The sequence below is a fragment of the Rhineura floridana genome, chromosome 16 (assembly GCF_030035675.1).
Source record: "Rhineura floridana isolate rRhiFlo1 chromosome 16, rRhiFlo1.hap2, whole genome shotgun sequence".
Lineage (NCBI taxonomy): Eukaryota > Metazoa > Chordata > Lepidosauria > Squamata > Rhineuridae > Rhineura > Rhineura floridana.
In genome coordinates this window covers 11,868,831-11,883,848 of record NC_084495.1, presented here as the reverse complement: position 1 = coordinate 11,883,848, position 15,018 = coordinate 11,868,831, and the positions used below count along the sequence as shown (strand labels likewise).

The following is a 15,018-nucleotide window of genomic DNA, read 5'->3' as shown; positions in this document are numbered from 1 at the left end:
TCTTTTTTTTTTATTGCAAAAAGCTGACATGGAAAATTGCGTTTTAAAGATTACAACGGATGAGAGCTTTCTGATTGGGAGAGATAAGAAATCTTTTTGATTTACAAGACTTTTGTGTAATATATATAAGGGACTATTTTTTCTGATCTACTTTTTTGTTGTTGTTGTTGACGAATCTGCTCATTCTCTCTGCTACTAGTTATTTGAACGCTGTGAACTAAAAGCTGTTTTTGCACTTCTGGACATTTAAGAGATAAGGACTGTCTAGCGTGTGACGTTAGTTGGTTGGAAAGATTAACTCCTTTGTAACTGGATAAAGAAATAAACTGCTCTTTGCTTGGGACATTGAAAATTGAAGGAGTTTTGTTCTTTTGGTTTTAAGAATGGCAATTAAGAAGATCATGGATGTACAAGAAGGGACTTTATTTCTAGACATGCTTCAGAAAATAATGGATGGGATTAACTCAATAAAACAAGAACTGAGAAATAATAGACAAGCGTGGAGAACTGAATTTCATGAAATGAGACAGGAGCTGAAAGAAACTCAGGATTCTATGAGAAAGGAGAATAAAGATAGATCTGGAAAACAAAAAAAGGATGAAAGAGAAATTAAAGGCAAGGTTCAATCTATGGAGATTGGCTTAAATATGGACATGAAAAAAGATTTGGATTTCCTGGTTGTGACGGATCCTGGAGATAAATATTACAGTTTGGAATACAGCGCTGTCTCTGAAGGAATTGAAGAGATTGGAGATAAAGATATTATCGGTTCAAAAAAATTCCTGGACTGGAAGGATTTGATGGAACTTGAAATGGAGAAAGTTAATAGAATTAATCCCTGTTTTGTGTCAATGGAAAAACCTTCAAGAAATGTACTAGTGTATCATGTGGAAAAGAGGAGCAGAGATGCGGCTTTGAAACAATACTTCAGTGTTACATTTGGATTTGATGGTAAGAAAATATCTGTGATGGAGGAAATTCCTATCAGACTTTTATTATATGACTATGACAGCAAGATTTTTGGGTGCGTAAAGATGGAAGATGGACCCAATATGGATAATGACAGAAGAGCGATTTGAAACTACTGGACTCAGTAGATTTGATGAGTTGGATTAATTGACATGTTTATTTAGAAAAAAAAATTGATTGACATATATCTCAAGGATTGGAAACTTCTCTTTGACTTTTTGTGGAAGATTAAAATGATATGATGTTAATGAGATTTGAAACCAACTAAGATAACTGCTGGAGGAAGGTGATTTTATAATCTATTAAGAGATAGGTCTGTTATATATTATAGATTTATAGTTGAATTATAGTGTTTTGAAATTACTGGATTTAGTAGATTTGATGAGCTGGATTAATTGGCATGTTTATTTAGAAAAAAAATTGATTGATATATATCTCAAGGATTGGAAACTTCTCTTTGACTTTTTGTGGAATATTAAAATGATATGATGTTAATGAGATTTGAAACCAACTAAGATAACCGCTGGAGGAAGGTGATTTTATAATCTATTAAGAGATAGGTTTGTTACATATTATAGATTTATAGCTGAACTATGACAAATCGGAACTCAATATTTTTATATACATGTATTTTTTTTGTATTGTATTAGTTATTGATTTGTGTTGTTTTCTTTTTGTATTATTTTGGTTTTGAAAATTAGAATAAAAATTAATTGAAAAAAAAAAAAGTCTTCAGCCACACTATGCTTTCTTCTTTCCAAAAGGCACTTTGGGAACTCCTCTTTTCCCCTCAAGTTGCATTCCCCTGTAACTTGCATAATGGAAAGGGTGGTCAAGATTTCAGAATCATCACCGGCTCGGCCCAAGTTTGTTTTTCTGTTACATTGTCATATGGATCCATGCCACCATTTGTTGGTTGTCCTTCAGCGGAGGCTGGTAGCTCCGATGTCATTGGGGCAAGTAATCTGCCCAGTCCAAGGTGGACAGCTCCTTGAAAGTTCAGACTAAAAGCCAGAGCTCCACTGACATTGGAGGCACCATCCTCCACTGGCCTTTTCCTCTCCCACACGCCACCTCTGTCTTTGTCAGCCTTGGCTCTTGTTTAATTAACCTTGCTAACTATGGAGGGGAGCCACCTGCCTGCTGATATTTATCTTAAAAGTTGTGCTGAACAGAGACATGTTTTATTCAGTCTTAGGAAGCAGCATCTTCAGTTCAGTGCCAGTAGCATCTCTGTACTACTCAGTTGCTTGATTGCTTTTCAATACTCATTTGTATTTTAAAGGGAAAACCTGGCAAGGATGGAGAATTTGGGCAGCCTGGCTTGTCTGTGAGTCTATTACATTTTTCTTTTTTCTATAATGATCTTACCCCATTGAAATATTTTGAGGATTGATTCTCTCTCTGTCCTTCCTTCCCTCCCTCCTTCACAGGGTTTGCCCGGTGGTCGTGGTGTACCAGGCCTTCCAGGAAGAGATGGGGGAAAAGTGAGTGTGTTTTGTAACTTAAATATATCATGTTATTTATTCATTTGAGCCATTTTACCCCACTGTTCATCCAAGAAAGGCTCCCAGAGCAGCCTACAATGACTGATAGTTAAACAGTCCTTAGCCTTGGCTTACAATCTAAAAGGCATGACCAACAAAAATCAAAAGGGATTTGTAGGGAGGAGGAACAAAGGAAACTCATGTTTAGTTCTTTGTTGCAAGGTTTTTATAGCACAGGAAACAGCTCGAGGAGAGGAAGAGTCCATAGTTGCTGGTTTCTTAGCAGAGCCGATGGAGTGGCGCTGCTTCCCTACTCTCCTTCTGCTTTAGCCTGATGGAATAGTGACATTTAAGGGAAGGAGGAACCTGTCGGAGCTGGAGTAGACCTGCTTCCCTTCTGTCCCTCTACTGTATCGTCATATGTATGTATATGTACACTCTGATCAGTGTCACCATTAATATTAAACTTGTTGAAATTTTGTTGGCAGGGCCAAAAAGGTGAAGTTGGTCTTCCTGGTCCTCCTGGACTTGTAAGTTTCCACCATTCCTTCACCATTCCTTCTATTTCCCCCTCCCTTAAGTTCCACTGTGGCATAATTTCTCCCATTGATTATGATCATTTACCTGATTTATTTTTAATCTTTTGATCTTATAATTGTAAAAAGTTTAAAGGTGATATCATACATTACATATGCTACAAAAATCAGTTTACAAATATTTACCAATGTATCTTGTTCATAACTTTTTTTGCAAATAAGCATGGTCTTGAGATTACAATATTTATTGATATTTTGAATATAATATCATTATCTCTGTAAGGACCGCCTGACTGTAAATATCTTTTTCTCGATGCTAAAAGTTGATTCCAGTTTTCATAATACACCTTGATCTTAACTGGTTTGTTTCCAACCTTCATTGAAACTTAACCAAATAATCCTTGTATATGTGCCTAAGTGGAAGCTGGGATAATCACGTAAAAATAATGCAATGAAATCGTATTAGAACCATTTCATATTCAACCGTTGTTGAATGAATCAGACCACAATGTAGCAAAGATCTAAAATCAGTGGGCTCACATCTTCTATCCAATTCTGTGTTGGATTGCAATTTTGGTGTGAAAGTCTGAGAATTTTTGTGGATGGGAAAACTGACACATCAGTTGAGACTTTCAGAAGATCAAGGCAGTTAAAAGATTTTGAAACAAAGATGTTTTTGACTTGTACAAAAAATGAGGGACGTAATTTGACAAGCGTCACATAAATATTTGTTAAGAGTTTCTTTAATCACTGCCATTTGATTTTATTTCTAAGATGTTTTATATTACTTAGTAAATGTCTTTTAATACTTTTCAGTGCCATATTTGTGTTTCCCATGTTTCTGCTTTTGTCAATAGATGTTGTGTTACTGGTATTTTTCCACTGCATTATGTATTGAAGAATAAAAAGAAAAGCTTAAGGGCCCCTCCAAACTGGTGATTTTTTGCAGGTGTATCCAGCAACTTGTCATTGAGGCATTAATAGTGTATTAGTGGTAGATTTATACTGAACTATCTACACATTATTCCATTTTATTAAGGTTGCATTCAGACAGCAGTTTTTTCTGTTTTCCTAATGTTTTCTTACCTGATAATTTCCAAATTTTTAAAATTTATTATTCAAGGCATTTACATACTGCTTTTCGGGCAGACCTCACAAAGCAGTTTACATTTATTTATTTATAAAAATATTTATATACCGCTTTTCATTTTTAAAAAAATCAAAGCAGTTTGCACAGAATAAAACCTTACAAGATTTAAAATCAGAAATCAATTAACTATTGCGGAAAGATATCATCTCAGTTGTGTACATAAGCCTGGTGAAATAGGAAAATCTTCAGCAGGCATTTAAAAATCAGAATAGAAGGTGCCGGCAGAACCTCTGTTGGCAGAGCATTCCACAATACCCTCCGTGGCGCAGAGTGGTAAGCAGCGGTAATGCAGCCGAAGCTCTGCTCACGGCCGGAGTTCGATTCCAACGGAAGGAGGAAGTCGAATCTCCAGTAAAAGGGGTCAAGGTCCATTCAGCCTTCCATCCATCCGTGGTCGGTAAAATGAGTACCCAGGGGTAAAGAAAGGCCGGGGAAGGAACTGGCAGTCCCACCCCATATATACGGTCTGCCTAGTAAACGTCGCAAGATGTCACCCTAAGAGTCGGAAACGACTCGCACTACTAGTGCAGGGACACCTTTACCTTTAGACTGATGACACTAAAGGCTCGATTTCTTGTTGTCAGATGAGCCTCGCCAACTCAGGGTTTTACTGTTGATGTTCCAGCAGATGGTCTCAGTGATGGAGCTGGGATATAAGGATTCAGGTGGCCTCCAAGGTTCCTTGGACCTAAGTTGTTCAGAGCTTTGTAAATTAATACAAGGGCTCTGAACGTGGCTCAGCAGTGGATGGGTAGCCAGTGCAGATGTTTTAACAATGTTGTCACATGTTGTCAGCCTTGTGCCCCCATCAGTAGCCTGCCCACTGCTTTCTGCACCAGCTGGAGCTTCTGAACCAGGCCCAAAGGCAGCCCCACATACAGCACATAGCAATAATCCAGCTTCAAGTTACTAATGCACGGACTACAGTGGTCAGACTGTCCCTGTACAGGAATGGCCATAGCTGGTGAATCAGACAAAGCCAGTAAAAAGCACTTCTAGCCACAGAGGACACTTGCATCTTTGGTGACAGAGGTGTATCCAGGAGCATCCCCAAGGTACACACCCGCCCCTTCAGAAGGAGTGCACCCCCATCCAGAACAGGTAACTTGCCTATCTCCCAGTCATGGGAACCACCAACCCAAAGAGCCTCTGTTTTCCCAGGATTGAAGCACAGTTTATTGGCCCTCATTAGGTAATTTAATCTTTCAGGCCACTTCTGGAAATCTAGCAGAATATAGTGGAAGGTTTAATACTCATTTCCATGTTAATTGCTTCCAGGAAAAAAATCAATTTGCAACCCCATTAACCCAGAAAATTGTGGGAGTAAAGTAAGAAATCTGGGGCTGTGTACTGGCATACAGTTCTTTCCCGTCATATTCAGGGAGGAATCATGAGGGAACAGAAGCTTGCATGCAGAGAAAGGGGGAATAGCGTCATGTCCAATGATGTTCACTTTTGTATCACATCACGCCCACTGGTGTGAATGAAATTTAGTACGACATGGTGAAAAAGCCATAATGCAACAGGTGTGAAAGGAAAGTTAGAAATAGTGACGGAAGCACTACCATTATAATCAGTAAAACTAACATAATAAACCCCATGTCTGAAAGCAGCCTAATTGTTCAGTGATGCTTCCCCGACATTACTACATGGTTGCTATTTGGAGGAGTGCTGTAGTGCAACAAAAGTGAGACAAAAAACAGCAACCCAGAACATTTGTGACGTAAAAATCACAGGATTTCAGCTGGAAGCAATGGGATGTGCACAGATTGGAAACAAAGCCATATGCCTGCCCAGAAACCTTTGCAAGTGCAAACAGTATTGAAAGCAGGATTTTTGTGTGAATGCCTTATTACCATCATGAGCAGAAATAATAATGAATGCACGATGAAAAGGGTATCTGGAGGGAGCTGTTCTGTCATCCCCTTGACGTTTGCTGGGGGGACAGATGTTCATCTAGATGAGTTTAGATAACCAATACAAATTTATTAGTTGAATGCTAGCAGATTATGATTCTTCAAAGCAGATGATACTTTATCATGCAGTTACTTGGGGAGGCCCCCCTCCTCTAGTATTACAAGGAAGGGGGCCTTCTGTGGGTCAGTTCATCAGTCCTCCCTAGGCCTCCTCTGATCTGTGCTATTGATGTTCAGTGGTTGAAGTCTGCTGTTGATGTGCCATGCACGGTTCACTGAGCTCTTTATAGGCAGAGAAGTGACTGTAATAAGTCACTTCTGGTACTGTAAGTGGATAATAGATGGCACTGCCTCATCAAGGGACATACTTGCTGGATGTTTATTCTGTTACCACACAGTTGCCCTGATCTCATCCTGTGTAGTCATAACATACTGATAAGACACCTGCTGTCCCTTAGCTCATCCACTTCAAAGGAGACTCATGAGAAACTTGCCCAGGCATCTCACAGTCCATTCTAGTTAGACTGCTTTCATTCTTACATAGGCCCAAGCCCCCACTCTCTGCTGTGGCATACAAGCATATCAAGAAGATTTCAGACCCCAAAATAGGCTATAGAGGAGGGGATTGAGCAATTGGTCGATTCCACATATTAACAGACAAGAAAATATCCTTTTACGATGTAGGGCCATAAAAAACACTAAAAAAGGAGAGCAATAGAAAGAGAAGAGAAACACACAGAGAATCGGAGGTGTTGGGATTCCTTTGTTCTTCCCAAAGTTGGTGGCAGTGTTTAACGTCTGATTACAGTATTTTGAGTTTTGTGGGGCCCCTTATAATAATAGCCCTAGCAATTGCACTGGTTTGTTTATTTATAAATATATATTTATATACCTCTAACTCATATAAAATATCAAGATGCTGTACATTATTAATATATTAATATTTCCATTAACAATACAAAATAATCATTAAAATGACTGGCTAATCATGAAAGTTTAAACAGCTGCATAGGCCTGTCTGCACAAAAAAAGTCTTCAAGAGACACCTGAAAATAGCAAAGATGCCTGCCAAATCTCTGCTGGAAGAATGTTCCTTAGCATGGGACTGGCAACACTAAATGCCCAACTCTAGTTGAAGGCACCTGGACCTCTGTAACACAGGGGACAACTAACAGCACTCTTCTGGGTGATCTTAGTGACTGAGTGGGAATATAAGAGCTCAAGCAGTCCTTAAATTATCCTGAACTCAACTTGATTCAGCAATATGGAGGGCAGGGGAACTCTTGCCCCCCCTCCATGTTTATGTGATAGGCTGGGAAGAACTATTATCTGATCTGACCACTTGTATTTATAGCATTGAACTAGGACTGGGAAGACACTAATTCAAAATCCCCATTCAGCTATGAAACTCACTGGATGACCTTGCACCACTATATTTCAGCCTAAACTGCCTTACAGGGGTTTTGTGAGGCTGAAATGGAAAGACCTGAATGCTGCCTAGATTTTTAATCTATCGCATTATTTTGAATTGCTGCCACAGTTGCAACCTACTCAGTCTTTTAGTTATTGTTTATCAGTAGTCATTTTATTGAAATTAGTATAATAAAACTATTTCAGGCAAGCTTTTAATTTAGCTTGGTAGAATCTTTATCCTTCTCTGTTTGTGTAACTTCTTTTTTCCCCTTTATTCATGGAATATACCAGGTTGTTCCAAGGCCAGGTACTGGTACAATCGTGGGACCAAAAGGTAGCAAAGGTTTGCCGGGATTTCCTGGAGAAAAAGGAGAGCGTGGCTATCCTGGCCTACAGGGGCCCCCTGGTCTGCCAGGTCCACCAGGTGAGAGAAGAAGACCCTTCGTCATCTGGAGCATTAGGGCCAAACACATGTGATATGTTTTATCCTTGAAGTCACTATAGGAACTCGGGCTGTGCAAGGACCTCCCTCCCCCGGATTTGGTTCAGACCTGATTTGGCAATTCAGATTTGGGCCCTGATTTTGTTCAGGATTCAGTTGTATCGGTTGCACAGCCCTAGTAGGAATTTTATTTTATGTTTGAGATACTTTATAATGTAACACCAACACTCTCCATCAGGTATCCTACTTCTGTGCTTCAGGGTGAAAACCTGTAGTACATTGGCACCTTCCCACTATCTGAACCAAGCAGTTATAGATCAGACAAGATTTTATAGTTGTGTTAAGCTACTGCTACAGCAGAACTGATAGAAAAAAGGATAAGAAATAGTGCATAAAAGAATAAACATGTACAAAGATTCGTAAGACCAGGCCTTCTTGCTTAGTTACACTCTAGCTAGTCCATTCTTTCCAAATCTTACTACTCTCCCTGCTTCTTGTTTGTATCCGACCCACATCCTTTTATCCTCTTGTCCTATCTCCATCCAATGGGGCATGTCGCTTTCTGATTGGCTCTCCAGATCTTTGTTTTCTCCTTGATGATAACTTCTCCCCCAGTTCCTTGTCATGCTATCCCAGACCGGATAAGCAGATTTGCCCCCCTAATACAGCGCACCATGTCCCGCACCTACAATCTTTTTAGACATTTGTCAAAACTTTTGCCCAAGCTTGCTCCATGTGACTTGCTTGACTTCTGCTTATGTTGCAAGTTCTCAGTTGTTTTATCTGTGATATGGCATTAGTCCCATGATTCCATGTCTCATAATCTTGAGTTTCCTTGTCAGGGACCACCAAGTGATGCAATTTGCACTTTTAAAAATGCTACACTGTTGTTGTTGTTATTATTTGATCACTTTTATTCCAGAAAAGTGAAACTCAAAGCAACTTACAAAAAAAATGCAATTTGCTGGAGCTTCCTCATGCAAGTCAATCTTCTTAATGTCTTTTTATTTAGTTAGTTAGCTAGCTAGTTAGTTTCCCTTCTGCCTTTCCTCCCAAAGGGAGCTCAGGCCAGCAAACAAGTGATAAAACACTAAAAAAACATTTTTTTAAAGAATCTTAAAAACAAAACTACTTTTAAAGCATCTTTAAAACGAGACATCGCAAAAAACATCTTAAAAACAGCTACAATACAGATGCAGACTGGGATGAGGTATCTTTATGTTTACATCCATTTCCTTCGTTGTTATTGTTTACATTTGCTTTATATAAAAGAAAAAAGTCTCATAGTAGCTTAACAAGTTAAAAGACAATAAATAAAAGCAATTTAAAACCAGGAAAAATGAAAAATGCGTAAAATGCTTTGCCAATAACACATTAATAAGGACAAGTCCTACCCACCCCATTAAAAGGACACCACCGTAGGAGGCAGCAAAATTACCAAAGGCCTGCATGAAGGTCTTAGCCTGACACCTCAAGGCTGGCTATGATGGTGCCAGGCCCATCATTCCCAGCTTGTATTCCTTGCTTTTAGCCATGAGATTCCACATCTGAAATGCTTTATGCCTGAAACTCCATTTGCCAGCAGTTGTTGGCCCATTTTAAATAGCTGTCCCCTTGATAGAACCATCTGCAGAAAAGGATACTGCCCTTTGTCACCTGGTTCTTTGGCTTCGTTCTAATTTTAAGTTACAGAGACACTGAGATCTTTTCCTGTTGCAGGAATTCCAAGTGTCGGCCCTTCTGGCGCTCCTGGTTTCCCTGGCGAGAGAGGACATAAAGGGGATCAGGGTCTTCCTGGAATTTCAATACCGGGGCAGCCTGGAATTGATGGGCGACCAGGAACCCCCGGACCACCTGGCCCGCCTGGCCCACCAGGAACGACTGTTCCACCCAGTGAGTAATGTTTTTGACCATCAGTCAGCAGTGTGTATGCACATGGGCATGTGTATGTGTGTGTGAGAGAGAGAGACTATTCATACACTTCTGTATGATGAGGGCCAGGATCCAATGTGGAATAAATTTGTGAAATTGCATTTCATGTTAGAAATAAAATGGATTAGTTGCATCTCAAAAATATAAACATAATTTGCATTTGCTTTTTCTTTCAGGTGACAGACTGTGTGAGCGAGGGCCCCCTGGCCTCCGAGGCCTCCCAGGAGAAAAAGGATTTATGGGGGAGAGAGGCCAGAAAGGTAGACTCCCACAATGTCATTCATTTTTGCTTGCCTTTTATAGTTGGGGTCCAGAGAACACTTTAGGTTTGTTTAATGAATTTGCACTTGCCCCACCAAGCTACAATTCTCAGAGTGGTTTAACAGTCAATCCCTCTTCCCAGGAAACTCTGTAAATTGCTATTTTATGGGGGCAACAGAGGTCTCCTAACAATGCTCAGCACCCTTAATCTACAGTTCCCAGTATTTCCAGGTGGGGTTTTTTGGGGGGGGAGAATTAGGGGTCTCCTGACAACACTCAGCACCCTTAGCAAACTACAGTTCCCAGAATTCTTTGGGGGAAGCCATGACAGTTTAAAGTGGCATAACACTGCTTTAAATGTTAAGTGCAGATATGGCCTTAAAAAATACCATCAAAGTACATTTAAAAAAGGGTATGTTAACAGAAAATACAGTTTAAAATGCAATTTTTCATGGCAATTTTTTTAAAAAATCACAGATTTATGCAGAAAGAGGATGGAATGTACACAAATGTGATACAGACCAAAATATATGGATTCGTCCATCCCCACTTTCATAGTTGATTCCTGTCCATTGTTTTTAGAGCTTACTCCACCAACAAAAGCTTGTTGTGTGGGCAGATGTGATGCCTGAACAAAGAAGAATTGATCTTCTATTGGTTAAAAAAGAGAATGTGATGGATCTGGAGGAAGAGAATATATGTGGCAGGCTGCATCCATCAGGAGTAAAGCTTTGGTTATTTCATGCTGAAATCTTGCCCAATATCTCAGTTTCTCCATAAGCACCTAGAGTGCTGTTAGTTGAAACTTGACTGGTAATTCAGGCTTCATAAAGTTATTAAACAGAATTATTGAGAGCTCTCTTGCAGGGCCCTTAAGTCAGACCTGCAGCAGAGCTTCTCCTATTCCTAGGGAACAGAGGAAGCAGGGAAGGTGGAGCCTGGAGGCAAAGTTGTACTTAAGGAGACAGTGTGCAGCTAATTCACTGTGCCTGAATACAGTGCATCTACTGTTTTTTCATGGGGACATAGATTGCTACTCCAGTTCTCCTCTAGTACTTAGGAGCACATGGCAGATTTCTACAAGAAGGCGGCATTTGAACACTTACAATACATGTGCCCACATAACAGTATTTCTTATATGCAATGATACTCACCTGTTTGCTTCTCTTTGTTTCCAGGTGATAAAGGAGACACGTGTTTTAACTGCATTGGAACTGGCTTTATTGGCCCTCCAGGGGAGAAGGGAATGCCAGGTTTACCTGGAAGTCCAGGTATACAGTGACTGCTTTCATCCCCCTCTCTGTAATGCAAATTAGGGTCATATTTTATTATATTTGGGGGGGGATAGAGTTCATTATTTCCAAATCCAGGGTTTGGATTCAGAACCCAAGCCAAATCGGAGAGCCTCCAAAGCACTTTAGACTGAACCTTGCTCTTTTCTGAAGTGGGATCTGAACCACATCTTGTGTTTGGTGCGCATGCCTAGAAAACATGCACTGGGCTATGCAAGATCCCTTTCCCCTGTGGTTTAATGTATATAGGTCACCTATTAAAAAGAAAAGATGCCAACTGAAAACTGACAAACTGTGCCAATTCTAAACACAGCCTTCAAAAGCCGCCAAATTTAACCAGAAGACAGGTGAAGTCGATCATGGGGCAAAGCAAACCCACAGCATGAGGAATGGTGATGGTGGTGGTGGGGAGATGAGCATCTGCTCATCCTTACCTAGCACTGGCCTTAACTTATCCACCAGACTAAACCTAGGAGACAGTTTATAAAGCCTTTGTCATTGCTACAATGAGCACAGCACCATTTTCCTGTGGGTTTAGAGAAATCTGCAAGCAAACTACCCACTGTCATCCTAAACATTTGCATTGGCCAAATCATAGGCAGGCTATTTTCCAGCTGCTATCACTGATTTTTTCCTGTCTGTCATCAGGTTCTCCCGGTTTTCCTGGGCCAAAAGGTGATAAAGGAGTTTCTGGCCTAGTTGGTACTGTTGGGCCACCAGTAAGTATCATTCACTTTTGTTTGTGGGAGCATGGGGTTGAAGGGAGAGTGTAGGGAAAAATACACATGCAATCCTAATTACTGAAATAGTTACTATTCTTTACCTAGGGTCTTCCCGGCCGCCTAGGCCCTCCTGGACATCCTGGTGCAAAAGGTGATCCAGGCGACATCCTTGCATTCCCTGGAATGAAAGGCGAGAAAGGAGACCCTGGCTTCCCAGGCCCTCCGGGTCTGCCTGGGTTAGATGGATCGCCTGGGCAAGATGGACTACCGGGTCTTCCGGGTTCCAAGGGGGAGCCAGTAAGTAACCGTGAAAGCACTGCCCGTCCGTTTTGATGAGTGTACATTGGGAGCTTGCCGAGCTAATTTCCATTAAATGGAAATAAAATAAGATGGACACTGTGTACCTACCTAGTGTACAGCTGGCTCCCAATGTTGGTAGCCCCTTCTTACGTTGCAGAAGCATTGTGGTTTGTAATACAGAGCAGCTAAGGAGGACAGATGCCAAGTAGGAAAGAACTATGCTTTCTAATGCTGGGTAGAAGAAAGAAGCAGTGGGGGTGGGTGCCCATTGGGACTGGTGGTATTATTATTATTGTTGTTGTTGAAATTTGTATGCTGCTTTTCCCCATTTTTTCCATATAAATAAGCTCAAAGTGGCTCACAAAAATGCAAATTTCTACATCCGTAACTATCGAGTACCAAAACATCTCAAAGCATAACAATCCAACAAATAACTCATCATAAAACGAACTGTCCGTCAGTGCATGACAACCATAATAAACACTGCAATATAAAAATACAAGGAAACAGTCTGCCAGCTCAGATGTTACAGCCTCTGCCAGCTGCTGCCATTGTTGCTGGCAGGAAAGAGCTCACGCCTGGACCTCCTTTTGTCCTTGTGCCAAACACCAGCCAGAGCCCTCCCAAGGAAGTGCCCAGAGGAGTCATGTGCTTGAACCTCTGACTCCAAACCTCAGAAGTGTGGTTCAACACAAAGGTTTGACTGTTCATGGCTTTTAGCCAAAGAGGGGCGATGGAGAGTGTGTCACCTGACTCTTTAAGAGACATGCCTTACCAGTAGGGGAAACTCCCCTTTTTTGGCACTGGCTAGAACCAGCTGGAAGTTTTTCCTTAGTCTTATCTTAGTCTTAGTCTTTGTCTGTTTGGTAGGTCCCAGGCCTAGCTACTATGCTATGCAGAGATGCTGTTCTGTTTGCTATGAATAAATACAACCATTTAAGTTCTCCTGACTCCTGCTGCTTCCTGGTATTAGGGCAGACCCATTGTGAGGTTTCTTCACACAGTGGGTACCTCACTGTGATGATGCTCAGGATTAGCGTCATCTCCCTTCAACTGCACTCTTGAGCTACACAGAAAAGAGTATTTTTCCTTCCTGCGCTTTCCAGCAACTGGAATCGTATGGCCTCCAGCCATGGAGGCATAGCATAGCCATCATGGCTAGTAGCCATTAATAGCCTTATCCTCCATGAATTTGTCTTTTGAAGCCATCCAAGTTGGTGGCCATCATCACTGCCTCCTGTGGGAGCGAATTCCCATAGTTTAACTCTGCTCTGCGTGAAGAAGGACTGTCTTTTGTCTGTCCTGGATGTTCCAACATTCAGCTTTGTTGAATGTAAAGATTGCTCACTACCATCATGCATGCCTTGTCAAGCTGCCTATGGGCATACGCCTGGCCCAAGTCAAGGACCAAATAAGCTTTGGCCAATGCTCAGTGCAGGATGTTCTTATGACCTGATATTTTGGGATAAAATCGGCTACAAATTGATGTTACCAAGTCTGCTTTGATAAGAACTATTTTCTTTCTGTCTTTCCTTGTCCTTTTAGGGTGGCATCGCTTTCAAAGGGGAGCGAGGGCCTCCTGGTGATCCAGGGATTCCTGGAATCCCTGGTGATCGAGGTCCTCCTGGGCCTCCTGGATTTGGCCCACAAGGTCCCCCAGGCGCAAAGGGCATTCAAGGTGTTTCGGGACGCTCAGGGGCCCCTGGCGTTCCAGGTCAGTTTCTGTACCTTATTTGATCAAACCATAAAAAGGAATGTTGGCATCATTGAGTCTAATGTTTGACCATCTTTGCTTACAGTCAAAAAATGTTCTGTAAATGCTCAATTTAAAGAGGAGAGTGGGGTAACTGGTCACCTGCAATCCATGATCTGCAAATATCCCTGCTCTTCTGGCCAATGGATATCAGGAACTGTGAAGCCTTTTGCTCCTCAGACCACTTGTCTGCCTCAGGGCCTGCAAAAATCAGTCCCATAAGGCCCCGCCATTGTGACCAATTTTTTGTCATGTTCAAGAATTGAAAATCAAGGCCTGTACTTGCCTTGTGGTTGAGTCCATTCTTTCAGATGGTTCTGCTGAGTCCTGATCCCTCTTCTGACACCATGTAATGTACTGTTGTGGGTGTTCTCTATGAAGGAGCAGACACGCACTCAGATTGCTGGGTAACAAAGGGCACTTGACTTTGTACATCTCATATAGCTCTATTATTACTAGTGACATTACTGTAACTTCACTTAAAACCACCAGATCCCGCAATCTTCTTTATTATGTTTTGTTGTCGTCGTTTTTGCAAAACTATGTTTGTAACCCATCATCCAGCTTGTTTAAACCTTAGAAACTAGTTTTAGCTTCTGTAGCTGAGCTATTTTTAAAATGATGTAATGATGCTGCCTGCCACCAAGGAACAAAAAGATCGAAGTTATCCTCTAAAAGAATGATATAAACACTAGCAGCTTCATGCCCAGTCTTGCTTGGGAGTTCTAAGAAATCAGAAATATCAATGCAGTTTTGAAATCAGTGGTTAAAATCAGTGCAGTTTTGAAAAGTTCAGTCCGCCTTCTTGATTCAGAATGGCGTCCAACTGTATCCAAACAAATTAA

The 15,018-nt window shown here is 41.1% G+C and overlaps 1 protein-coding gene across 3 annotated transcripts in view; it reads left to right on the top strand.

The window, feature by feature from the left end:
• Positions 1–15,018, top strand: part of COL4A5 (collagen type IV alpha 5 chain) — a 170,689-nt gene that overhangs the window by 92,924 nt on the left and 62,747 nt on the right. For all 3 annotated transcript variants that reach the window (XM_061599001.1, XM_061599000.1, XM_061599002.1), the window contains exons 17-26: positions 2,255–2,299; positions 2,403–2,456; positions 2,945–2,986; positions 7,763–7,895; positions 9,633–9,806; positions 10,022–10,105; positions 11,285–11,377; positions 12,047–12,117; positions 12,226–12,417; positions 13,966–14,134. In XM_061599001.1, the coding sequence (XP_061454985.1) occupies positions 2,255–2,299; positions 2,403–2,456; positions 2,945–2,986; positions 7,763–7,895; positions 9,633–9,806; positions 10,022–10,105; positions 11,285–11,377; positions 12,047–12,117; positions 12,226–12,417; positions 13,966–14,134 (1,057 nt within the window). The remainder of the gene's footprint in view (positions 1–2,254; positions 2,300–2,402; positions 2,457–2,944; positions 2,987–7,762; positions 7,896–9,632; positions 9,807–10,021; positions 10,106–11,284; positions 11,378–12,046; positions 12,118–12,225; positions 12,418–13,965; positions 14,135–15,018) is intronic.